This window comes from Anabrus simplex, chromosome 13 (genome assembly GCF_040414725.1).
Source record: "Anabrus simplex isolate iqAnaSimp1 chromosome 13, ASM4041472v1, whole genome shotgun sequence".
NCBI lineage: Eukaryota > Metazoa > Arthropoda > Insecta > Orthoptera > Tettigoniidae > Anabrus > Anabrus simplex.
The window spans coordinates 54755631-54783599 of NC_090277.1; the positions used below are offsets into that span (position 1 = coordinate 54755631).

A 27969-nucleotide genomic window follows, 5' to 3' on the forward strand; every position below is an offset into this window, starting at 1 on the left:
GCCTCGGTACATAAAAGGGATTCAAGTTTTTTAACAATGTCTGGATATTTTTTAAAAACCTGCTTTACGTTGCACAGACAAATATAGGTCTTATGGTGACAAAGGGATAGGAAGCGGCCGTGGCCTTAATTTAAGGTACAGCCCCAGTTTGCCTGGTATGAAAATTGGAAACCACGGAAAGCCATATTCAGGGCTGCCGACAGTGGGGTTCGAACCCACCATCTCCCGAATGCAAGCTGATAGCTACGTGACCCAAACCGCACAGCCACTTGCCCTGTAATATCTGGATATTTACTGCATCAAAACAAATTGCTGAAGTCACTAAGTGTCAATATTGTCACTGGCTTGTCTGATGTCCTTATACACTAACCTGCTACGTCAAGATTCAAAATCTATCTTTGCCAGCTAGGACTACATTTTCCTTCTACTCTTAGTTCCATAGCTGAAGGATTTGGTAATTTCTATCTGCATCAGTTGAACGACTGATTTCATGTTCTTTTTATCTTCATCATTCAACTTCCAATTATCCATGTGCAATGCACTCTTCGTCTTCATTTCATTCCCTTTTGCCTAGCCACCATTCTATGCCTCTTCCTTCCTGATCCTGCCGTTTGAGTAAACTGATGCTCTTTTAATTAGCTGGCCTCAAGGTTTGTTGCCTTCCAGTTCATTTTAACACCATTCTACTCTCTTACGATCCACTTTCTTGATGTACCCAAACTTTTTCGGCCTTGATGTAACAATGGTTTTACAGGCAGGTTTGATCTTGGCTGATTGTGGTTGTTAATGAAGGTGCTCAAACAATAATTTAACGTTACTGTTTTTATGTCTCACTACCTACTTTTAAAGTTTTCAGAGTACTGAGGTGCAGGAATTCTGACCCGCAGGAGTTCTTTTACATGCCAGTAAATCTACTGACACAGAGCTGAGGTATTTAAGCACCTTCAAATACCACTGGACTGAGCAAGGATCGAACCTCCCAACTTGGGCTCCAGAAAGCCAAAGGTGGACAAACATACCACCACCTCCCGTGCTTGTATATTTACCACAAGATAAAAGAAGTTATAAGGATGTGACACAAACAATATTACCATTTATTACCAGTTTCTCTTGGATCTCCATTTTTTTTTTTGCTAGGGGCTTTACGTCGCACCGACACAGATAGGTCTTATGGCGACGATGGGATAGGAATGGCCTAGGAGTTGGAAGGAAGCGGCTGTGGCCTTAATTAAGGTACAGCCCCAGCATTTGCATGGTGTGAAAATGGGAAACCACGGAAAACCATCTTAAGGGCTGCCGACAGTGGGATTCGAACCCCCTATCTCCCGGATGCAAGCTCACAGCCGCGCGCCTCTAACCGCACGGCCAACTCACCCGGTCCATTTTTTTTTTGTTTGCTTACAATTTGCTTTACGTCGCACCAACACAGACATATCTTACAGCAACGATGGGATAGGAAAGGGCTAGGAGTGGGAAGGAAACATCCGTGGCCTTAATTAAGGTACAGCCCCTTTAAGGCTGTTGACAGTGGGGCTCAAACCCACCATCTCCTGAATACAAGCTGACACTGGATCTCTCGGACTATTTTCATTTTGGATTTTCCCTCTTCTGCATCCGAGAGTACTGATCTCACAAACTTCGTCTGCAACTTGAAGTTTGTCATTATCTCTGCTGATCATGTTACTAGTTTCAAGGCCATACGTTGTTCGCTGAAAGTAGAAAAGAATGTAAGGAAAATTGTAGGCTTAAAATGATTAACGATATTTTTATCATAGCCGTAGACCTCCAATTTTAAGTAGAATCTGATGTGATGTGAAGAATGAAGACATATGACGTTGAGACCTGAGACTCTTCTAGACGTGACCTGTCATGCAATGACTCAATAATAATAGAAATACATTCACTTGGAAATAAAAATTGCACACTATGAACAAATCATGCGAGTAAACCAAGATTGTCCTGCAGCACCATCATAGGCTGATGTATTTAATGCTATTTGAGTGGAAGTGCCACTACACATTGTCTGTCCCTCCTTCATTCACAGATGCAAGACACCGAATAAAATCTCAGTAGTCATGTAAGGAGTGTGAGCCTCAGTTAAGTTGAGTGAATATGCAGTATGTCCCGACAGCACATTCAATAATCCTTTGACTTTGAGAGAGGCCGCTCTGTCGGACTACGAGGAGGAGGTTAGACATTCGGCACATTGCTAACTACTTGAACCCTTTTCATTACAAGGTGCATCGGTGTTGGACGCAGCGGGAATATGAAGATAGACACGCATGTTGATAAGGCTCAGATCGACCTCGGCAGACCGCCTACAGGGAGGATCGTTTCATCATGTGACAGCCTGTAACCAGTCCATAGGCAATACTGGGCACCATCTAGAGACATGCCAAGGCAGCTGCAGATATGACTGTGTCCATCAGTACCATATCCATGCGGCTAGCAGAGCAGGATCTGTTCTTGCAGCATCCCTTATGCCATCTACCATTACGATCTGAGCAACACTGAGCATGTTTCAACTTTTGCCAGGAACAGACTGGTTAAATCTGGATACAGATGACCATCGAATTTGAGTCTTGAGATGTTCTGGCCAGCGCAGTATTCCATGCTTCATTATAGAGCAGCATACTGCCTCAGCGAGAGGCGCCATGGTATGGGGTGCCACTTCCCATAATTTGCGTTCCCACTGGTGGTGACTGAAGAAACCTTGACGCAGCAATATGTCTAGGAAATTCCAATATAACTGATCCATTATTGGAAATTATACTTCTTTTTAGTTGCCAGTGTTTCGCCCCAGTGTGACTATTTCTGCTATTTGCTTTACGTCGCGGGGGGCGATGACCTCGATGTTAGGCCCCTTTAAACAACAAGCATCATCATCATCTTTACGTCGTACCGACGGCAGTGTCAATGCACTATAACAGATTTGGTCTCTTTTACAAACGTTGATACCTGCTAGGCCAGGCTGAAGTTGGAAAAAATACAGATGTAACAGATTCCTTCAATTACTGTAACTTAAAAACTAAGCAATATTAGAAAAATAAGCATTGGAATATTAATATTTCAATTCCTAAAAAAAAAAAAAAAAAAAAAAAAAAAAAAAAAAAAAAAAAAACCCTCTCTATTTCAATAAATGGAAGTTGAGAAACTGGTATCTGTATCATCTGATGGCTGTCAGGCATCGATTATTGTAAAAGAGACCAAGTCTCTCATAGTGCACTGACACTGCCTGTGGCTCCAAGTAGCCTACGCAGTGGCCTCCACTACATGCACTAGCCATGCATCTTGATAGGTGTGCTAGTTACCAACTGATGAGCCCAAATTGGCACACTGGGGCAAAACAAAGAATTAGCTGGAAATTATATCATTTTAAATGACAGACCAATTATACTGGAATTTAGTTGGAAATGAGTGTACATTAACCATTTCTATTTGCATCTCCCTTCCCTACTTTTCTATCCAAACAATTACAGAATTGCATGTTTTTAGCCCAAGCTCCATCAATTGCCTAGTTCTGTTGGCTTGGTGATGAGTAGAAACTCTCCAACTGTTCATCTAAAACTGGAGATGAGGAGATGGATATTCTACACAACTTCCAGTACTTAAGTAGTGTTCTGTCCTCAGACAGTACCATACATCTAGAGATTAGCAACAGAATGTGGAAAGCTTCCACATTCTATCATGCTGTACGTCAAATACTTTGGGATGAAACATTTCTGTTAATTTTCAAGATCAGCTTGTACAAAATATATCTGGTACTTATCTTGACATATGGTCTGAAAGCAGGAACACTAACTGGATCAACAAAGAGTCATCATCAGGCAAAAGAAATGAAATTCCTCTGTTCTTGTCTACAAAAATAAAAAAAATGAATAAAATAAGGAATGTGGATGTCCAACAACAGCTTCGATTGGAAAGAAGCTTATTGGAGAGTCTTGAAGGGAGGAGATTGCAATAGCATGGTCACATGAAAAGAATGGATCCCCATACGACCCCTCAAGCAAACTTTGATCGCAGTATTCCTGGAAAGAGACCAAGGACCTTACCAGGTGTATGCATAAGTTTTACCAGTTTTTGTTGTATAGAAAACGCATTATTTTCAAGGGAAAATAATTTTTTTGGCCATCGGCTTCTACACACTTCGCCCATCTTTCAAGCAAATTATGAGTACCGTGCCAGAAAAACTGCTTGTCTTCTGCAGCAAACCATTCATCGAGCCATTTTCCAACTTCCTCAAAATTGCTGAAGTGCTGCTCTGTGAGCACGTGCCCCATTGATGCGAAGGGGTGATAGATGGCGCCAGGTCGGGGCAGTACAGCGGGTGCGGAAGGATGTCCCATCCAAGTGATTTCAAGGTGTCATTCACTGGTTTTGCTGTGTGAGACGGCACATTGTCATGTAACAATCACTTAACCATGTCTTCTGGCCCATACTGGTCGTCTTTCAATCAATGCGTAATTTAAATTAATAATTTCTTGGTGATAACGTTGTGTATTAACGGTTTCGCCAGGCTTCAAGAGTTCATAATACACAATACCGCTCTGGTCCCACCAGGCACAAAGCAGGGTCTTCTTGCCAATTAAAACATGTCTCACTTGTTCTAATCGACGGAGCATGTTCACCATATGTTTCTACCAGCAAACGATGACTTTCCACAGCCATTTCCTTTTGATTAAATAAGAAAAGCAACACGTGCCGCAAATGTTATTTTTCAGGCACAAACGTCGACATGATCACTGAACGATACAACACAGACGCTAGTGTCTGACAGACTCAACTTGTGTGTTGGTAGGTTAATGTCAGACAAACAAAATGACATGTGTCAAATTCATACCCTGCATACTGTTTGCTGGCGCCATCTCTTAGTCAAACCAGAAAAGACTTATGCATACACCGGGTAAAATCAGAGATGTAAACTGGTGTCATATATATGAATAAAACCTGTGGATGGACAGGATAAACTAGAGGAGACTTGTACACAACCGCACCTGGTTTGCTGGAGCAAAGAAATGATGATGTACGGAATACAATATATAAAAACATACATTACCTATCACCATGTTTAGAAGCAAAATCACTTCTAATCTTGTCCAGCACTGTGGTCCGAGGTAACAGTTTATTGCTTTTCTTAATATCATAGGTCTCAACAAGTACTATCATCCAGTCTTGAATATTGTGCTGGGTAAGAGTTTTCATCCAGTTTTCTATGTCATCTCGGACAGAAGTTTTGTACACATCCACGTCCTGAAAGACAGAAGCAAACACATCTTACTTCAATGTTACCACTGATACTTTCACAGCCCGTAATTATATGCATGATATAGGTGTTTCGGGCTTGTGCCGTGTTAAGAAAATAAGGTGAAATTCTTTAAGTTTCACAGAGAATTTTGCTCCGCGTCTTCAGAAGAAAATCTCGACTGTTCACGAGAAAGACTTTCCATCTTACTTCATTTCACTAGTAAAAACTGGCGAATGGCTTTAGCGCCGGGAGTGTCCTAGGACATGTTCGGCTAGCCAGGTGCAGGTCTTTTGATTTGACTGCCATAGGCGACCTGCGCGTTGTGATGAAGATGAAATGATGGTGAAGACAACACATAAACCCTGCCCCCCGTGCCAGCGAAATTAACCAATGATGGTTAAAATTCCCGAACCTGCTGGGAATCAAACTCGCACCCCCTGTGACCAAAGGCCAGCACTCTAACCATTTAGCCATGAAGCCGAAATTTCACTAGTGAAAATATCGTTTGAAACTGAGTTACTATGTCAAAAATTCTACCAAACAGCCATCCACACCATGAATAAAGATGCCAAATCTAGCAAAAGGATTTTTCCACTCTTCAATATGCTAACACAAAGAGAAATGATGGTGGTTGCATTATTTTACAAGCTTGATATAAATATTATTTAACCAATGTTTCCATAAGCCTACATTTTAAACTCCTTGTTGTACAGTACAGTATTTGTAAATAACTTAAGTCTTGATCATTAACTGTACTGTAAACTTGCCATGTAATGCCCAGCATGATCAATAAAATTTAACCCCTACATAGAAAGATATCTGCCACAACAGGTGTGGATAGTAATGAAACTCATCTGGCACTAGTTTCACTGGCAGAAAGGTTACAATACCTGGCGAGGTAGTGTAAAGTATAATAGAAGTAAATCTCCACTATCAGTTTTCTCCACAATGATCACGTAATTCCTAAAAATGAGTGTATATTTCTGGGCGATACTTGGGAGTGAACTATGTACAAGATGTATTATGTACCCATAACAACTTACAGAGCAGAAACTTGGGCAATGACAAAGAAGGATGAGAGTCAAATACAGGCAGCTGAAATTAAGTTCTTGAGGAGTATGATACAGAAGAGTAGAAGAGACAAAATAAGGAATGAGAAAATCCGGGAAGAAATTGGAGTGGAAAAAATGAATGACAGAATAGAGAAGAGGCGACTAAGATGGTTTGGGCACATAAAGCGAATGAGTGATGAAAGAATGCCAAAAAAATGCAAATGCAAGGAAGGAGAGGCCGCAAACGACTACGATTGAGATGGAAGGACAGAATCCAACGCAGTATTAGAGAAAGAAACCTGGACTGGGACACTGTTGGAGGAGGAGTGGTGGAAAGACTGAAGAAAGTGGAGAGGAACCATATTTGCCCCTACCCAGTTACAGCTGGATAATGGGAAATGATGATGATGATGATGATGATGACGACGATGACTTGGGAGTGTCCATTGTGGGCACACATATGGTCAGGAAAGAAAAAAAGGAGTATTTCTGAATATGTATTTAACTGTTCTTCCTCAAACTCTTGAGGTTGTAAAAAATGACCAAGAATATCAATCAAGTTCTCTGTGACAGTGTTGGTAAAACAGAAGAAATACACAGTTGATACAAGGGTTGGTTTTTAATTTTTGGCAACTACTGTATTTTATTTATTAATACATAGCATACATACATGTTAAAGATCCATAGGCCTTTGATATAGTCACCAGCGTTGCACACAACATGTTCCAGCTAATGGCAAAATATTAAAGAAGAACTAAAGGCCCTGGACGAAGTAAAATGAGTTGAGAGAGTATCAAGGTAACAACAAGTTCTAGAAAATGTAGAAAAGTTGTTTCTCATGTATCAATATGTATTTTTTGGGTTATGAAATGAATAATCTGAAGATTTTGGGACATATATATGTTGGTGGACAACGAAGATTAAGACCTAACAAAGAGTTATACAAAGAAACTGAGGGAATTAAAGAGTCAATGAAGAGACAAATACAATTTTATGGACATCATCTACGTATGAATCAAGAAAGGCTGACTCGAAAACTCGTTACACATTTCGAAGGGCAAAAGGTTGTTCCCAGTTGGTTTATGGAGATATATGCTGAAGACATCCAAAACAGGAACCACTTTCGACAATTAGTTTCAGACTTCAGAGGCTTCCAAGAAGGAGAAAAGAAATCTTCAAAATTGATTTTTTCAGAAGAAAGAAGACAGCAGATTAGCCAACGAATGAAGCTATATTGGCAGAAGATGGGAGGAAAAAGATGATCCAGGACACCACAGTTGTTACTCCGGGGTCCATTGTGGCCAAAATCAAACAGAAGAAGAAGAATCTGCGCTTAAATTATTTCTTACGGGAAAATTCATTTTAATATAAGAGTTGGATTAGAAGCACGTTTATAAAATTAATTTTGCTTGCAATCCAAGGCTTTACTGTATCAATAATTTAATTCCTGAAAAAAAAATTTAAATAACTATTTCAAGAAACAGAAGTTGCCAATATGTGGAATTAGGTCATTAAGAAATTGTTTAAAATATGCTAAAAGTAGTGGCATGGTTCAGATTCCAGTACTCACATATTTTGCTTTAAGTAAAGGATATTCTTACAAGTGAAGCATATATGTAGCAAATAATTTTAGGAATATTGTATAGTAATTTGCGATTTCTAAATTGTTTTCTCCTAGCATTGAAAGATATTTGTTGGGGAAGTTAACAATTATCTATTTTGCTCCTAATTGTTTTTTAAACACATCAAAGGTTTTCAGCGACGGAGGGATGGGAGAGGGCTAGGATTGGGAAGGTAGCAGCTATGGCCTTAACATACAGCCCCAGCAAGGAAAACCATCTTCAGGACTGCCAACAATGGGATTCAAACCACAACCCGAACTGCACGGCCACCTCACTCCGTCACTATTATCTACTAAGCCATTAATCTCCTAACACGAGTGCCATGACCATCTCTTCTAACTTGTGCTTGTCCCAGTAATATGGGACGGTAGGTGTTTCTTTCTTTGGATTTCATCTTCAGAGCTTTGCAACAGAGAACCTGATTAGTATTCTTTTCCACTTCTGTCAACCTCAAGAGTTTGAGAAAGAATAATTATTTTCCCTTGTTCTCATCATCCACTTTATGAGATTGCTGTAAGCGAGTCTCAAATCTGATATTCAGATTGAAAATGAAGACCTTCTTGCCATCATGTTTAAAGACAATAATTACGTTGATTCTTCTCATTTCTCTGCCAGTTGCAAGACACCAGATGCTGTGATGTCTTGAATTTCTTAGACACCAGCTGTAATGACAAGATCCTAAAATGTGAGCCAATGTTTCAATCTTAATCGTCCTTGGATCAGCCTGGATGAGCTCAAACAGGTGTGACATCTGCTATCATCTTTAGGGCATCTCTCCATTCAGTACAAGTTAGCCTACCCTGTTTTCTTATCCACCGACTGGAGATAATAATATTGCTATTTGCTTTGCTTTGCACCGACACAGATAGGTCTTATGGCGACGATGGGACAGGAAAGGCCTAGGAGTGGGAAGGAAGCGGCTGTGGCCTTAATTAAGGTACAGCCCCAGCATTTGCCTGGTGTGAAAATGGTAAAACACGGAAAACTATCTTCAGGGCTGCCGACAGTGGGGTTCGAACCCACTATCTCCCGGATGCAATCTCACCGCTGCATGACCCTAACCGTACGGCCAACTTGCCCGGTGTTAATAATATTCAGGTGAGGGGAGATAATGAGGAAGAGATAGATTATAAAGTGCTTCTTAACAGGTGTTCAAAAGGGAAGTGTATAGAGTGGGGTAGAACTGTTCATCAAGAATACTATGGTGTGCAATATAGTTTGTTAGGAACATAAATGAGCTAATGGCATGGGTAGAATCAGCTGTCGGAGGAATTATGACGAGAACTGTCTCAGTCTATTCACCGTGTGAGAGTGCAGATAAGGATTTTGACAAATTTTATGAAGCACCGAATGGTAGCATAGTCAGGCTCAACAGCAAGAATAGAATAGGGCTAATGGGCAATTTCAATGTGGGTATGAAAAGGTGATGGGTAAGTGTGGGGAAGATATGGAAGCTAGTAGGAATGGGAAGCATGCACTGAACTTCAGTGCTAGTATGGGATTAACAGTTACGAATACATTCTTCATGCATAAGGCTATTCACCACTACACATGGGAGGGTAGGAGCACCAGATCAATAATAAACTATATCATTACAGACTTTGAATTCAGGAAATCTGTTAGGAATGTGCAGGATTTCTGGGGATTTTTCAATGATAGAGACCACTATCTGATCTGTAAGCATCTCCAACGCCTAAGACAGAGAAACTGAAATCTGTCTGCAGAACAATAAAGGCAGAAATTCTCCGGGACGAGAAAATTAGAAGTACATGGATATGGTTAGTGAAAAGTTCCAAGCAATAAACAGTAAGCAGGTCCAGGATACAGAAAGAGAATGGGTGACATACAGGGATGCTGTAGTAGAAATAGCAATGGAATGCCTGGAACAACTGTGCATACAGCTTGTAACATAAAAAAAGGCGTATCAGAAATGGCTCCAAACAAGAACTGATGCAGACAGGAAACTATACGTAAATAAACGAAATAAAGCTAAACAAATAACTGCTGAATCGAGGAAGAAGTCATGGAAAGATTTTGGTAATAACCTGGAATGGCTAGGTCAAGCAACAGAGTAACCTTTCTGGACAGTAATAAAGAATCTTAGGAAGGGAGGGGAAAAAAGGAAAGGAATAGTGTTATGGATAAATCAGGTGAACTCATAATAGATGCCAGGGAATCACTGGACAGGTGGAGGGAATATTTTGAAAATCTTCTCAACGTAAGAGGAAATCTTTCTGGTGAAGTTGCGAACAACTATAGTCATGAGGAGGAGGACAATGATATTGGTGAAATTACGCTGAAGAAAGTGAGAAAGATGTCAATAATGGATAGATTAACATCAAAGGCAAATTCTCTTGTTAATAATAATTGCAGTCTCATGTACTGTGTACAGGGATTTTTATTTGATGCCACATAAGCCACCTGCTTGTCAATTTTGACGTTCCATTTTACACTACCAGATGGCAGAGAAATGGAGCTCTCTTGGGTAATCTAGGGCAGAGTTTTAATTAATTTTAGCCCCAGCATTTGCCTGGTGTGAAAATAGGAAACCATGGAAAATCATCTTCACACCTGCTGATGGGATTTGAACCCACCATCTCCTGAATGCAAACTCACAGGTATGTGACCAACCACATGACCAACTCTACCACTGATCCATAGTCATAATAATAAAATAATAATAATAATAATAATAATAATAATAATAATTACAGAACCCTTCGACATTCAAACAGGTGTGAGACAAGGTGATGGACTCTCTCCTATTCTGTTCAACATCGTCCTAGACAAGGTTATGGAAGAATGGGAGAAGGAACTTAAGAAACGTGAATCTTGGAAACCGATCCGATTGGGCTTTCCCAAAAACAACCTCTACGTACCATACCTCGCACTTGCGGACGATCTGGCGATTTGAACAGAGGATGAGGAGACTGCCATCAAGCAGCTTGAGATACTTAAGGAATCTGCAGAAAAAGTGGGACTACAGATTTCATTTGAGGAAACTAAATTCTTCTGTTCAAAGACAGATATCACGAGCCTGAGAACAAAATACGGTAAAATCGACCGGGTTTCGTACTTTAAATACCTCGGAGAATTCATTGAACTGACAGGCCTTGAGAAGATCTCGCAGCAAAACCGTCTCCAAAAAGTCAAGAAGGCATTAGGGTTAGTCCAAGACATCTACAACAAAAAATGCATGTCAAGACAGACAAAAATTCGGCATTACAACACAGTCATAAAACCAACAGTCCTTTACGCAAGTGAAACATTGTCACTTAACAGTAAACAAGAATTAGAAGAAATAAAAAAGCAAGAGAGGAAGATCATCAGGAAAATCCTAGGAGCAAGATATACCCAAGATGGTTACAGGCTACAATCAATCAAAACAACAACAGAAAAAGTTTCAAACATTGAAAGTGACAATAAGAAAAGACGAATGAAATTCTTTGGACACCTCACAAGATTACCAGAAAATCGACTGTCAAAAAGAATATTAAATTATGTTAGCTCACTTAACAATTCAACACCTTGGCTGGACGAACTTCGAAAGGACCTCAAAAACGCAAATATATGTGCAACAGACATTTTAGAAAGAGACACCTTCAGACACAAAGTCAACAAGTGGGAAGTTACATCAGAGCAACCAAAGCAAAAACAGTGCAGACCGAAATGGTCGGAAGAACGTAAACAAGCCTTCTCAGAGAGAATGAAAGCCTATTGGAAGAACAAGAAGAACCCAAAGAAAGCTTGACTGAGTTGTTTGCGTAACGTCTTCCATTATTGGGAGAATACGCTAATAATAATAATAATAATAATAATAATAATAATAATAATAATAATAATAATAATAATAATAATAATAATAATAATAATAACAACAACAACAACAACAACAACAACAATAATAATAATAATAATAATAATAATAATAATAATTTTACGATCCTCTAACCACTAAGGTTTTCGGAGATGTCAAGGTTCCAGAATTATGTCCCACAGGAGTTCTCTTATGCAAACCCACAGTCACAAGGCTGGCGTATTTGCACACCTTCAAATACCACCAGAGTGAGCCAGAATCAAACCCACCAAATTGGACTCAGAAGGTAAGCTACTGTCTGAGCCAATCAGGAAGGCGCTATGAAACAGGTGATCTTGCCATGATGAGATGGTTGACATGTCCCAATGAAACAAGTGATGTAAGTGTAAGCATATTGAATGGTTAACTGTTGAGAGATGAGACTAATGAAAGGTTCAATGAAACAGGGTAGCAACTTTTTCAGAAGTACAACTTACAAATCTCATTTATTATCCCGTATTGGCTTTAACAAGTAAGGTCAAAGGACTTTTCCCACTGTTCCAATACTTATTTTATTTTTATAGCTAGTTTCTATTTTGTTAAGAAGGAAGCCATATTTCCAGTGTTGACTCAGACGTAACTTAAAAGTTCTTCAGTCTGTCAAACACACAGTTAAATATTATACAACATACCTGTAAAAACACATTATTAGACAATAGTGTGTATTTTTATCCCTTGTATTACAACTTTAGTGTTCGCATTATTTTATATGTGCCAATATTTGTACTTAATATATGGTTTTCTAAGCTGAAGATGTTCCAAAATGGAATAAAACATGTTCTTGTAATGTTTAGCTAGGATTTAGGCTGACATGTTTGTATACACATAAAAACTAGCTACAAAAATAAAACAAGTATTGATGATGATGCTTGTTGTTTAAAGGGGCCTAACATCAAGGTCATCGGCCCCTAAAGGTACGAAATGAAATAACCAAAAGTTCAAATTAATCCACTGAACAAAATAAAATAAAAAATGTCATGAAGAATGAATGGATGGATATGAACCCTACAGAAAACCAAAAAAAAAACAACAAAAAACAAACAAACAAACAAAAACAGTGGATCAGACACAAAAAAAGGCCATGAATAATAGTATTACTGACCAAGGGACCATTTATAAAGCACAATGATGCTTGATGTCTACAGGGGTGCAAAATCCACGACGAAGGCCCCACAGAATGGTACATGTCGCGAGTAAAGTAGAACCGTGGTATCTGTCATGTTGGGATACTAATTAAAAAGTAGCGAAGACTCATGGTGTTCCACACAAGATGGTACTACTCACAAGTATTGTACTTAGTACAGGGAACGCAGACCTATGGTGTTTCGCACACAATGGCGCCACTCATAGCCAACACAAACCGGTAAGGTTCCTCACCTAGGTGTACTAGTCATGGGCGCCGGTATTCCCGTGGTGTTCCTCACATAGTGGGTACCAATCGCAGGCAATGCTGACCCATGGTGCCGCTCATATAGCGGTACAACTCACAGGCTACTCCCAGACCCGCGGTGTTGCTCACATGGGTACAACGCACGGGTACTGGAAACCACCAGGCTAGGCTTTTTACTGCAACTAATCACAAACGTATTTCGTACCAATTTAGTGATACTACTCGCAAGTACATGCAACCCATGGTGTTCCCCGCATGATGGGACGAATCAAGAGTAGTTTCATGGCTCTAATTCAATCATCCCTTGGTCGCACCTTGTAGTCGCCTCTTACGACAGGCAGGGGATATCGCGGGTGTATTCTACATGTGCCCCCCCCCCCCCCCCCCCCGCAGGGGGTGTGTGTGTGGTCCACAAGAGGTATTTTATTTCCCTCAAGTCCGCCGGCAAGCAGGTTAGGACCCTCCTATCCGCCACCTGGGACGCGTCACGTGGGAGTATCACCTCTCCCCCTGCTACGCTTGCGTAGCAGGTTTGTGATAAAACAAGTATTGGATGGTGGGAAAAATCCTTTGAGCTTAGTTGTTTTCAGAAGTAGCAGGGAATTATTCTGGATAGCTGACTGAAATGGCCTTCTAATTTTATACAACAAGCCTTAGCTATGTTAATACTGTTGCATGATCTTTTATTTAATGTCACATCGGCTCAGACAGTTCTTATAGAAAAAATGGGATAGAACAGGGCTAGGATTGGGAAGAAAGCGACCGTGGCCTTAATTAACAGTGAAATTGGGGAACCACAGAAACCAATCTTCAGAACTGCTAACAGCGGGATACATACCAGCAGAAAGGTACCAACCTTTGAAGTGGATTATCAGTAATCACCCTCTGCTCCTGAGAACATTTTTGAGTCAAGTCCAAAGCATGCTCCCTTCTTGATAATGACATCCATTTTGCCCTTCCCTCTAGCAAACTATTCAAAAGTATATCATATTACACAATAACATTTGCACACAACCTGTTAGATCTGTAATAAGACATTCCTTGTAGCTTGTTTCTCACGCAGCAGCTTCTTTTCAGTGTAGTTTTTCTCGAAGCATCCTTCCCACTGTGATGACATTTTCGTCTTCTGAACCATAAGCGATTCCAGTGCAGATGTGCTTAATGTAGGCCCACTTATTTCTCAATCTTTCTGTCTACTCTTAGGTACACTTAACTCAGCAAACACAACATTACTGAAGGCTTTATAGTGGAGAAGAGCAGCGCCTGAGTTCCTTCATTCACAATGAATTTTACAACGCTTATGGGTAGCAAAAGGAAGTCACGACCAAATAAGTATTGTTGCCAACTTACAAGCATAGAAACAAGCACGATTTGGGAGAATGCCTCGAAAGGATTGAACATTTTTCCCTCTTTTCTTCTTTTTCCGTAGAAAATTATTTTTTGGTGTTACTGTCAGCTTTTCTGTAATAATTTCCCCGTTGACCATAATTCTGTAATCGCGAGGTGAAATCCATAATAATTACGGACAATCCGTAATAGTTGGCACCTCTGTACCATGGTTCTCCCCAGAAATTTTCGTCAGCTGGGTGGCAGGAATGATAACATTTCAATTTATTCTCCTCAGAACATTAACCAAAATATCAGACATACAAACATTAACTGTAAAGAGGAACTATTTTAGTGTTATCATCACCAACAAAACATAAAAGAACCGAGCTCGATAGTTGCAGTCACTTAAGTGCGGCCAGTATCCAGTATTCGGGAGATAGTAGGTTCGAACCCCACTGTCGGCAGCCCTGAAAATGGTTTTCCATGGTTTCCCATTTTCACACCAGGCAAATGCTAGGGCTGTACCTTAATTAAGGCCACGGCCGCTTCCTTCCCACTCCTAGCCCTTTCCTGTCCCATCGTCGCCATAAGACCTATCTGTGTCGGTGCAACGTAAAGAAAAAAAAAACATAAAAGAGCATTTTGAACTTCTAGTGTTCTACTGCTCATTCATAATTGTGTAACACCGGGGCTTACCACTCGGTTGCTGTGGAGTGCCATACGGGTTTGTAACGTCGTGCGGAATCGAGTGCTCCTATGCAATTCCACAAAAATCAAGACACTGCTCACGCAATACACTACGTGATAGTCAAGCTAAACCTTTAAACTCTGATGTAATTGATGCAATTATTCTGAAAACAATGAAGATTAATCACTTAAATAAATAGTATTACAGTGTTTACATTTTAGTTTGGAACACACACTGACTCAAATATGTATTAATATTATACAACTAGCATATATCTAGGTTGTGTTAACAGGGCGGTCAGTAAAAACGGCAGGGCGGTGCACCATTTAAAAGGGTTCTAGGGAGAACACTGCAAACCCACAATCTCCCGAATGCAAGCCAATAGCTACATGAACCCAAACACGCAGCCAACTCGCTTGGACTGCAAGGCCTTAAGCACAAGAAAACTGTAGCAAAAACTCACGAGAGCCTGCAGCTCTTGCAGTATGATTGTATATTATACAGATGATGACTTCCACTAGGCAAAATATTTTGTATCTTCAAGTAAGAGCTACAAAAAATTGGGGTGATCATCAGGAAGATGAATACTGACATTTGACAAGTTGGAGCATGAAATGTTATAGCCCATTCCATCCTGTTGTTCTTCCCATCATTACATTGTGCAGTCCAGCTCCATGGCTAAATGGTTAGTGTGCTAGCCTCTGGTCACGGGTTCGATCCCCAGCAGGGTCGGGAATTTTAACCATCAGTGGTTAATTTCGTTGACACGAGGGCTGGGTGTGTGTGTTGTCATCATCATTTCATCCTCATCACAACATGCAGGTCGCCTACGGTCGTCAAATCAAAAGACCTGTACCTGGCGAGCTGAACATGTCTTCGGACACTCCTGGCACTAAAAGCCATATGCCATTTCATTTTTCATTGTGCATTTCATGTCCCATCCTATATCTTGATCCTGTATATTCTTATGGTAAAGGGACAAATCAGATTATGCACAAGCACGTATTGTTTTGAGGCAAGGAGAGATCCGTGCAACTGCACACGGAGATATGAAGTTGTTACCAAGGGCAAGGACTCACCTTCTTGTAGAAATTACTTGGCTGCATAATGATTCAAGTGTTCTTCTTCTACTTTTCTTCTTCGTGGGGCCTCTAAATATTAGTTCCTAATTAGCGTCGACCTCTAAGATCTTTTGCTACCATGTTTTTTCATTCCCACCTAGATATACCTGCTCCCTTCACAAAGCTGCAGGTTGTTCTTACTGGGTCTTCTTGGATTTTTTCTCTCTCCTCACCTGGTAGTCCTAGAGTGGAGAGTCTGATTTTACCCAGCGCCTCACATTCGAAAAGTATGTGTTAAGCTGATTCCTCTGCTTCATTGCATTTCCTACATATACTGTCTCTTATTACGCCAATTCTATGTAGGTGTTTTTTCAGACGGCAGTGTCCTTTCAACAGTCCTACTACCCAGCTCATATTTTCTCTGCTGAGTTTCAACAGTTCTTTAGTATGCTTCTTGTTTGGTCCTTTTATCAGTTTCTTTGCAAGCCTGCATCGTGGAGTATTTTTCCAGTTATTCAAGCGTTTATGTATTCATTTTAGCTGTGAAATCACAAATAATATGCCCATCCCTTTATAATGTTTCAACTGAAGATTGTTTGAAAATACTTTCACAGTGATCATGACTATGCCCTATGTTGTCAAAACCACCACACAATTCTCCATGAACACACAATGTAGTGTCATTTACCTCCCATCGGGTCCTGCACCCGAGCCCGCACAAGCTGGTTGTGACATCTGATCCATCCTATCCTGTTTCCTGCACTAGCATGTTCTCCATCAGCCTGCCCCATCCCCTCTCTGGGAAACAGTGAGTTGCGTCAGGACTATTCCAGCCCACAATGGAAGCGGGCAAGACAAGGGACCTGCCTTCACACGCACACCTCCCATGCCAAGTGAAGCAAGGATAAGGGGCTAAATTTCATTTAGATATTTGTGTATTAATTTACTGTAGTGGGTCTGTCTGTAATGGTTAGGTTTTGCTGAAAGGGTGATCATTAGATGGGAATTATTCTCACTTGAGAAAATCTCACAAAACCTCTCAGGAATAGAGGTCTCACATTGATAGAATAAAGTTGTGATGCACATGTGGGAATCGCAATGTCTTGTAAACATTTCCCTCCAAGATTGGTACTCAAACTCTTTTGTTTAGAATTTATTTTATGTCACACTGACACAGATAGGTGTTATGGCAACGATGGGATAGGAAAGGCTTAGGAGTGGAAGGAAACGGCCGTGACCTTAACTAAGGTACAGCCCCAACATTGCCTGGTGTGAAAATGGGAAAAACATCTTCAGGGTTCCCGAAAGTGGGGTTCGAACCCACTATCTCCCGGATGCAAGCCAACAACTGCGCGCCCCCTAATCTCACGGCCAACTTGTCATTATCCAGGTCTCAGCTGCTTAAGTCAATACAGATGCACAATACATTTTGTACATTCTTTCTTTACACTTCCTTGGTACTTCCTTATTCCAGACAAGGTTTCTTACACTCTGGTAGAATGCATTGCCCTGTTGCACCCTCTTGCTAATCTCCATGTCCAGCCTTGTATTCTGCATTAATTCACTATCTAGGTATTTGAAACTGTCAACAATTTAGAGGCATTGACCACAAATTTTCACAATGCTTTTTTTTTTCTCCTCTTGATAACACCATAATCTTGCTTTTCTCTACACTGATTTTCATACCATGCCTTTCAGTTTTCTTGTTCAGTGCATCAAGATGTTCTTGTACTTCTTTGCTGTTTCCCAGACTGCAATATACTTTGCAAATAGTTATAACTTCATCTCCTTACTGCCATATGCTTCTGTTGTCTCCTTTATAATTTTGTCCATAACCGCTGAAGCAAGAGGCAACAGCACACTACAATGTAAACAATATTTTACAAATATGCGCATGATTTAAAGCTGCATTTCAGCAGTTGTATCACTAAAACAATGTTTCCTTATGAATATTGACAGAGTAAATCACTTACAGAGGTGCCAAACTTTGAAGTGGGTTATTGGTAATCCCCACCCTGTCAGAAAATGGAGTCAAACCCAAAACATGCTTCTTCCCTCTCGATAATAATACCCCGTTTGCGCTTCCTAGCAACAATCCATTCTTACTTATATTTTATGTATAAAGGTAAATTAACCTCACATACATTCTACTGTAGGAGTACGTAAATACGTCATGCAAACATACATTTCTACAGTGCGATACAGTAAGGTTCACGTTCCTTTATACACACGCATAGCAAAATGAACACAACGATTGTTCTGATGGACAGCACATCCATAAATACGTGGCTGGGAGATGTGACCAGTCTTAAGGAAAATAATGGACAGGAAGAGCGTTGTCAGATATGCGGTATTGCTCGTGCAGCGACGGGCTGCTTTTCCTCTTTCCAACTATATGCTATTGCAGTGTAGATTTGCTTAATGTAGGCCTCAATTGTCTGATTTTTCCTATCAACACTGAAAAGTGCTTCTGTAGGAGAGTTAGTCAGATACGCTTAATACTGCAAATACAACATTACTTAATGTTATTTGCTTTACATCCCACTAACTACTTTTATGGTTTTCGGAGATGCCAAGGTGCCAGAATTTAATCCTGCAAAAGTTCTTTTACGTTCCAGTAAATCTACCGACACGAGGCTGACGTATTTGAGCACCTTCAAATACCATCGGACTGAGCCAGGATTGAACCTGCCAAGTTGGGTTCAGAAGGCCAGCGCCTCAGCCCGTCTCACAACAACATTACTTAAGGTTTTATAGTGGAGTAGGGTTCCTTCATTTACAATTAATTTCACAATGCTCATGGCTAGCAGAGGGAAATGATGACTGAACAAGTATAGTTGCCAACTCACGAGCACTGAAACCAGGAGGGTTGAGCAGAAAATTATTTTTTCATGATAATGTACTTTTCCGTTGTAATTTCTCCTTTGACCGTAATGCCGTAATCGTGAGGTGAAATCTGTAATAATTACGGACAATCTGTAATAGTTGGCACCTCTGTAACCATCTATCCACTGATATGTACAGTATGTTGACATGATCTATTGAGGATTCCTATAATTATTTCAATGCTTTGAAACCTCTGATGACTCGTAATTACTTGAGATATGATACTGCATGGTGTGGAAGCATGGCAGAGTGCAGTTTGAATGAAAGTGAAGTAATTAAGTATGAATAAATCAGATGATAACAGCACTACACCATAATGAACTGAGCGAACTGAGAGTGGACGGACGCATAATATAAGGAATAAGAGTGGATAGTGTGCAAGATCAAATAATCGACAACTAAATTAATCACCCCATTAACCTGGGATTTGTATTAAATGAATCTTTGAACTACTGTCTCCCGTTGTTCTGCTCAAAGTTTGAGAGGCAACAATTACCCTATAGATAGTGACCTGCATTTTTAGTTTTATGTTTTCGTGGAATTTTGCGTTATTTTTAATAATTTTATTATCATATTTTGGTATTTTAAAGACATGATACTAGCCGTAACAGAACACAGAGAGAAAATAAGAATGACGTACGCGAATGAGTCAAATTGAATGAGCGAGAGAATAAGTCGACCTTGTAAGACTGTTTCTTTAAAAAAAATTTTCCTATTTGCTTTACGTCGCACCGACACAGATAAGTCTTATAGCGACGATGGGATAGGAAAGGCCTAGGAATGGAAAGGAAGCAGCTGTGGCCTTAAGGTACAGCCCCAGCATTTGCCTGATGTGAAAATGAGAAACCATGGAAAACATCTTCAGGGCTGCCAAAAGTGGGGTTCGAACTCACTATCTCCTTGATGCAAGCTCACAGCTGCGAGCCCCTAACCTCATGGCCAACTCGCTCGGTTTGTAAGACTGTGATGGACACGATTGTTTATTCTGGCGGTGGAAACACCTTTATAAGAAGGCAAACACCATGAATTCTGATTATTATGCACATAAAATTGATAAAGTTGACATATTCATGTTATTGCCTCATTTCATTTTATTTTGCGAAATAAAGCTATTTATTAAATGTTAGACAATTAATACGGTCAAAATGAAAATCACTTGTAATAAAGCTATTTTTTAAATTGTTAACAACGTTAAGTAAGTTATAGGCAACTGTTTCCTAAGCATTTTAGGGAATATTTTTTAAAAGTCGGCGTTATTGCAAACACGAAAAATACATGGAGACCTGTACTGCAGAAATACATGCATAACACCACCATGGCACAGCGGGACGCACTCAAACTGTCAACAGAGGGCGGTGAATCAGTAACTTCCCTCCCAACCACCACAGCACAGCGCGACGATCCTTGAGTCCAGTTAGTGGGGCAGGCCGTGGATAGTACGGGCATGACTTCCATGTTCCTTGGGAGAATTTCTTTGCTCACTGTCGGAGGCAAAACTTCACATGCCCTGATGAAGGCCAATGCAATTTGGCTGAAAGCTTGGCTTTATTATTAAATATATAAATATATATATATATACAGGGTGAAGCGTAATTTGCGCACTCGGGCGTCGCAGCGCGACTCCTCACATGCCAGCAATAAAAAAATGTCTCTTACAAAATTTCGTCTTGCGAGTATATCCGGCAGAAAAACGACGTTGAAGAGTAGCAATCTGGCAACACTGTAACCACATGTGGGGTAACTACCTCTGTCAGCAAAAATTAGTCGTACTGTACAGTTGGTGCAGTGGATAGAGTTTTGGGTTAGCATGCAGGAGGTCGAGTGGTCGATCCTGGGTTGTGGCGTTTGTTTTTTATTTCGTAAATGTAGTCCAGGTGGTATGGTATCTGACATCTTAATCGTCAACAGCGATTGCAGTGGGTCCTCTAGATACCATTTGCACTTACATACTACGATCCTAGAAATGGACGAACAGTCATTTTCATTGGTCAGCTTTGAAAGGCGCCCTTTCCACGTCGTGGGCGTGAATTTATTCGCACCACTTCATCTACTAGATGCGAAACCTGTTTGTTTCAGCTGTCTATTTCTTATTATTCTAACCAGGTATTTGTTGTTTCAGCGTTACAAAATGTTGTCAATGTAGGATGCGTGTGACCTTAGAAACGGTGTCTTACTGTATTACAGTAGGTAATGTCAGATGGAAATTAGCAAATAAAAAATGTGCCTCAACCCAAGATCGAACCATCGACCTCCTGCATGCCAACCAAAAACTCTACCCACTGCACCACCTGTACAGCACGACGAGAACGTGCTGACAGCGGTAGTTACCCTACATATGTTTACAGTGTTGCCAGATTGCTACTCTTCAACGTCCATTTTCTACCGGATATACTTGCAAGACGAAAATTTGTAAGAGACATTTTTTTATTGCTGGCATATGAGGAGTCGCACTGCGACGCCCGAGTGCGCGAATTACGCTTCACCCTGTATATAGTGGCTTTAATCCAGTTCATTTAATTCTTTATGTTAAATGCAGGTCTCTACCTACAGATCATTCCATGTTAATTGCTCATGGACCTACAAGGAGTGCATACACCCCCTCTTAGACACCCATAATTCCTCACGATTAAGGAATATTATAATGTACTTTATATCGTTATTATGAAAGAAATAAACAAGGATGATACATTTCTTGCCCGTGCGTTAAAAAAAAACGGTAACTAATGAAGCATTTCTATTTCATAAATACACTCCCAGGGAGGAAGCACAATGGCAGGAACAGCCATCGTTTTCTTGCCTTCCTTTATTTTTCTTCTGTGTCGCTCTGGTACATGTAGCGCGTGTTGCATATGCTTTTATTCTTTCCATCAGTGCATACTTGTCTTGTGTTGAGTGAGTGTTATGTGATTAATTTCTTTAACATTAATACAGTGATTTATTTAGTTTATGGATGAGGCTGAGGAAAAAACAGAAGTAAACTGTGCTTAATTTGCTGCTTATTTTTATCTCCCCTTTTATCTTGAACTTAAAGCCGAGTTTCAAAATTTATGTTCTGCCGTTCTCCCATGTTATGCTATGAACATCAAAATGATTCCCTATAAACTCCCCTCCCCACCCATCCAATCCCTGAGAGTTCATGAATATTATTATTTTCAGCTTAGTTTCTCCTACCGTTTTCGTGTGATGCTGTTGAGCAGACAGCCATTTGATATGGCAACCTTGTTGTCATAAGAGCAATATTGTTTCCTTAACATGGAATGACCTATAGTTTTCATTGCATTGTGACAACCCATACAAATACAAGAAAATCACTTTCATTCCATATAAAATATGGAAGGTGTCTTCTCCATGAACAAACTACAAGGTAAAGAATATTCATATATATATATATATATATATATGAATGTACACTACATTCTTTCGAGTCTCTACTCTAAACGCTTGAAAATAATCTGAGCTAAACTGTTGTAACAGTGAATTTTTAAAGAGGTCACTGCATTTTCTTAGTGCTCACAATTAAATCACCTCTGTCCATCGGGTAAAGCGCCACTCTAACTGTTTCAGACACACTTTTATAATAAAATATGATTAACAGCACCGAGTTTGATACTTTATGGACTGTTGGAAACCACAGCATATTCCATACTGAAATTGTAACAGAGACAAATAAGACTAACTTAATTGTTGTAAACTAAATCAGTTAACATAATTTCTTCAAAATCATTCAAATACAGTAACACTGATACAAAACAAATAATATACTAGACCTATACAGTCGTCTATGTTGGTATTTCAATGAGTATTTCAATTATTAATTACTAATCTAAATAACAAAATATTTAAAACTTATTTTCCTACTAAGTACATTTAGAATATAAAGTGTACTTTTTGGCTTTTTTCTTTTCAGTTATAGGGCATTCATTATTGATGAATTTTTAGATCATAAACATCTCAGTTATAAGGCATTATATATGATAATTGATAGGTAATCAAAATCCTAGCCTTAGAGACAATTGTTTTTTTGCTAGTTGTTTTACGTCGCACCGACACATATGTCTTATGGCGACGATGGGATATGGAAGGGCTAGGAGTGGGAAGGAAGCGGCCGTGACCTTAATTAAGGTACAGCCCCAGCATTTGCCTGGTGTGAAAATGGGAAACCACGGAAAACCATCTTCAGGGCTGCCAACAGTGGGATTCGAACCCACTATCTCCCGAATACTGGACACTGGCCGCAATTAAGCGACTGCAGCTATCGAGCTCGGTAGAGACAATTGTAATACGGAAAAAGAGAGAGAACCTACCTAGCAAAACAAGCAAGCTTGTAGATTCATGTGGAAGAGGAGGTTGACTCTCAAAGAAACTATTACAGAAGGGCCCTGAGATACAGAAAAAGAATGGCTTTACAAGCCTTGGTAAACCTTATGGAATTGAGGTTACAAAATAACAAGAGTTAACCAAAAGAGGTTAGACAGAATGATGCAAGAGAGGAGTAAGTACCATACAAGTGCATGGAAGTAATGCCAGATGCAGTTAAGACTTTTGACAGCCACTTACATCTCAGATTGTATTTACATAATTATTTGGGATCTCGAGTAATTATAGTATCTTTCTCTCATGACACAGTATAGATGACACAGTGATCCTATGCACAAAGTGCAGAGGGAAGAAATAACTTTTTTTTAAAAGCCTCTGAGTTTTTAGTTATCAATATACTGTACATCCTGGAGGAAGATATGTGGCCTTGTTTATATTTAGGTACACAGAATGAACCTAGAAACTGTATAAACTATGAGGTAACCCGAAAAAATAGGTTTGCTACCAACTAACATGTAAATTGACATATCTAAAACCAGACCCTCAAGAGTCAATATGGTATAATCAGCATGCAATGAAGTCTTTTGACTTGTATAATTAGTCTATGTTTTATCATAGAGGCCTTACTGAGTTACATATTTGCAGACACTGTGCTATTTTTGAGGAACTTGGAACATCAATATTCATTAACCTAATGACTAGAAAACAGTGTCATCATATAAAAGTTATCCATTCATTAATCCCAGACCACATAACAAATGTTTTCGCCCATAATAACTATAAAAACAAGCATTAATTTATGAAATAATTATACAAACTTACAGCACACTCTGTCCAATATATGTGAAAAATAGGTTGTTGAATCAACTGCCACTCCCCTTCTTTAGGGAGGATTTCTTTTTTGAAGGGAACAAATGAAGCCCCAACATAAACAGTTTTGACAGCTCGGCCATAAGATCGTCGCCATTCAGTAGGTTCTTGAGGTAATGCCTGAACTAGGGCCGAGGCAATACTAGAAAACAAAGCTGCATCTCCAGCATCTGAAAATTTTAGGCCAAAACATTAGCATCCACTGACCAACTGTGTGTTGACCTTATTTACTTAAAGGACGAAAAATAGCTGTAAGGTGCAACTTACAAGTCAGTATAGGTTTGCAGTCCATAATACAGAGTTCACTGATTCCTGTCGAATCATTGCCATTCATTTCCTATGCCGGAGATCAACAGCCCATCAACAATTCATTACTCCCCCTCTGCCAAAATACACAAATGACATTTTCAACTCCCTACAAGACTGCATGAACATGATGATAATGAAGCGCGTACATCAGTTTAAGGGCAAACCAAACAAACGTAATGCTTTAACATTCTAGATGGCTTTAAGACATCAATCAATTTAAAATTCAAGACCGAACAGTTTCCGCGAGTACGTGACGTGCCTTGACGTGCTTCGCTACATACGCCATCTTGAAATCGAAACCTGTATCGAATTGGTCGACATTCTACCAACATGCCAACATTGAAATTTTAAAACCCCTTCTCCACTGACAAATTAACAACGGAAAAATGAAAACAATTTTATGATCACTTACGATGTCCGTAGAATTATAGATTTGTTAATTACCAAGACAAAAATCTGCGTAGTTATATATTCTTTTTGAGGGGAACTTGGTTCATGTCCTTTTAAAATGACACTGGAAGTATAGAGAATCCAAAAAATTCAAATTGTTAACTCAGTTCAACATCGCACATCCGCATAAAACTAAATAGCATGTTTTATGAGGGTGAAACTAGTTTTAATCTCACTCACTGATTGGTTTTCTTGTACGTACCGGTAGTCAAATGCTAAAGTAAATGTTTATCATCTTGGCTGTATTTGTTAGGTTGCTCTGCCATTCAAATTGCCCTGCTGACCACCCCGCAGTTTTTTTGAACAGATTGGATTGCATTTCATAGTCATCCCAAACTGAAAAATACCATTATCTGATATGATCATGCTTACTTCCACCCAGAAGCAGACATCTGTTGAAAATTCAGTCATCTTAAAATATCTATACCAAAGCGCTAAAATACCACCCCTAAGCATGAACGAAGAATTCAATACAGCTGTACTCATGTATAAAATAAAACATAAATTTATACAACACAACACTACATATACTCTGAATTCTGACAACCATCCATACAGTACTAGGCATGCAAATGACTTTGCCTTATACAATGTTTGCTCTTATAAATATGGTATAAACAGCTTGAAGTTCTCTGCGATCCAGTTGTTTAATAACATCCCTGTGGAGATAAAAACAGCACCAACTTTGGCAAAATTCAAACAAAGAGTCAAGCATTATTTTTGGGAAAAGTACAGTGCTGTTTAAATCAAAATATCAATTGTCATTTAAGGCATTCTCCCAAACAATCTTGCAAACTGTCCGGAACTATTCTTGTACCTCTACAACTTTTATGTTATGTAAATGTAAATACTCTGTAATCTGTTCTTGTACCTCTGCAACTCTGTGTTATGTATATATACTGTAAATACTCTGTAATCAATTCCTGTACGTCTGCAACTTTTATGTTATGTAATTGTAAATAATCTGAAATCTATTCTTGTACTTCAGCAACTCTTATGTTATGTAAATGAAAATACTCCATAATCCATTCTTGTACCTTTGCAACTTTCATGTTATGTAAATGTAAATACAGTCAGAAACAATTCTCTGTAATCCTCATATTGATGATGTACATATTTTATATACTGTATGTGTTTATATGTTCAACCGTTTACTAATTATCTTATATACACAAACTATATTTTGATGTGCAAGTGCCCGCCAGTATGTAATGTCCTGTACAATTCCTATGTTTGAGCCTGCAGGCTCGTTGGAATTAATTGAAATAAATGAATGAACGAATGAATGAATCTTACTGGAAAGTATTGAATAGGTGGTTTTTTATTAAATTATCCTTGATATCTATGCCTGAATGAATCTTGTCAGATATTACAGACCCACATGGTATTAGACCATATATAGATAAACATTTAACTGAACTTTTGCTGGAAATTTAATCTGACTAACCGGATAATTTTCTGTAAGTACCGTAAGGTAGAGACCAGAATTAAAATTACGGTACTTGGAAAGATAATGCATAATAGGAAAAAAGGAATTAAGGGTTTGTGCACAGTAGCGGCGACTAAGGGGGGGGGGACTTCCCTCCCACTTTGTGGAGAGAACGTTACATTTTTATTCCATTTTAGCCGGCTGAAACTAGGAATTATTGGAATTATTTAAAAAAAAATGTATGAGCCCTGTTACCGGTATCTTATCAGCTAGCTCTTTAGTATATTTTCTTTAATTCTTAGCGGAAATACGTACAAAATGTCGTTCGTCGCGGCTAACCGATTTGCATAGAGCCTCATTAAGTAGTGGAGACGTTGCATGTGCTATGAAAAAAGGGTAACAGGGGTATGTCTTTTTGCCGAGATCGAGGACAATGAGGTTGATTCACCGACTGTCGCGAGCATCGTCCGTCTGGCAGTCTCTTTATTGTCTGTTAGTTTCTTTGTGTGTACCTAGTCAAATACTAAATGATTTTTAGTTGTATAATCACACCGTACTTCTATTTAATTGTAATACGTATGTACATTGTTCCTTTGGTGACATTATTCTGTAGTCTAGTATTGAATCAACATCTCAAAAACTGTTATTACCACACTTAAATTGGTAAAACCTTTATCTCTCTGTGGAAATTTGCCCAGAGAACATTAAAAAGTACCACTTTGTAGCTTTTCTTCCAGTTTACATGCAACCCCCCCCCCCCCTCTCCCGCCTGCTATATTCCACTAACCCGGTTACTTTCTGTTATCCGTAATTTTGTTTCGCGCCCCCAGTTTTAATTCCCAGTCGCCCCTACTGTTTGTGGTTGTGATTAATTGTCTATTGTTGACCATCTGTTTTTTCTCTGCCTATGAGTAATAAATGATCTACTGTTTGATGCTTTTCGTACTACTGTATATGTTTTATACACACATATACATCATTATAGACTGTTATACCTTTTAGCACTCAGTCTGCAAACCATGAATACATTTTTTTTCAATCATACATATTCGTATGCATACAGAGGTAGTAAAAGATACTGGTACAGTATGAATCACACATAAGACAAACTTGTGTGTGGGCTTCATGAGTAGGGTACAGTAGCTATATTATGTACAACATGGCATACAGTGAATGGCAACTAACCCTGTTCTATTAGTGTTTTGGTGATTTTGTAATGATTTTTATGATCTGTTTTTCTGCATAGAAGCTGAAAGTAAAAGGTATGGGTTAAAGGAGAAGGTGGGTTTCTTAGTAAAAAAGAATACCGGTAGTGAGCGAGTTGGTTTAAATAAGACAGTGGTTATTTATAAGTTAGTTTACTTTGTTAAGGAGCAATGTGAACAGTCTTTTCTTCAGGGTATGCTGGTTGTTGCAACTAGTTGCGTGGCCTTGTTTAATTCTGACTCTTACTTTAAAATCTTTA

At 39.3% G+C, this 27969-nt stretch overlaps 1 protein-coding gene across 1 annotated transcript in view; it reads right to left on the reverse strand.

Moving 5' to 3' along the window:
* Positions 1-24801, reverse strand: part of SIDL (SIDL trafficking protein particle complex subunit 10) — a 105875-nt gene extending 81074 nt beyond the window's left edge. The window contains exons 1-3 of the mRNA XM_067157603.2: positions 24584-24801; positions 24269-24486; positions 5057-5250 (exon numbers count right to left, since the gene is read on the reverse strand). Coding sequence (XP_067013704.2) covers positions 5057-5250; positions 24269-24486; positions 24584-24650 — 479 coding nt within the window. The 5' untranslated portion in view covers positions 24651-24801. The remainder of the gene's footprint in view (positions 1-5056; positions 5251-24268; positions 24487-24583) is intronic.
* Between the last annotated feature and the right edge of the window lie 3168 nt (positions 24802-27969).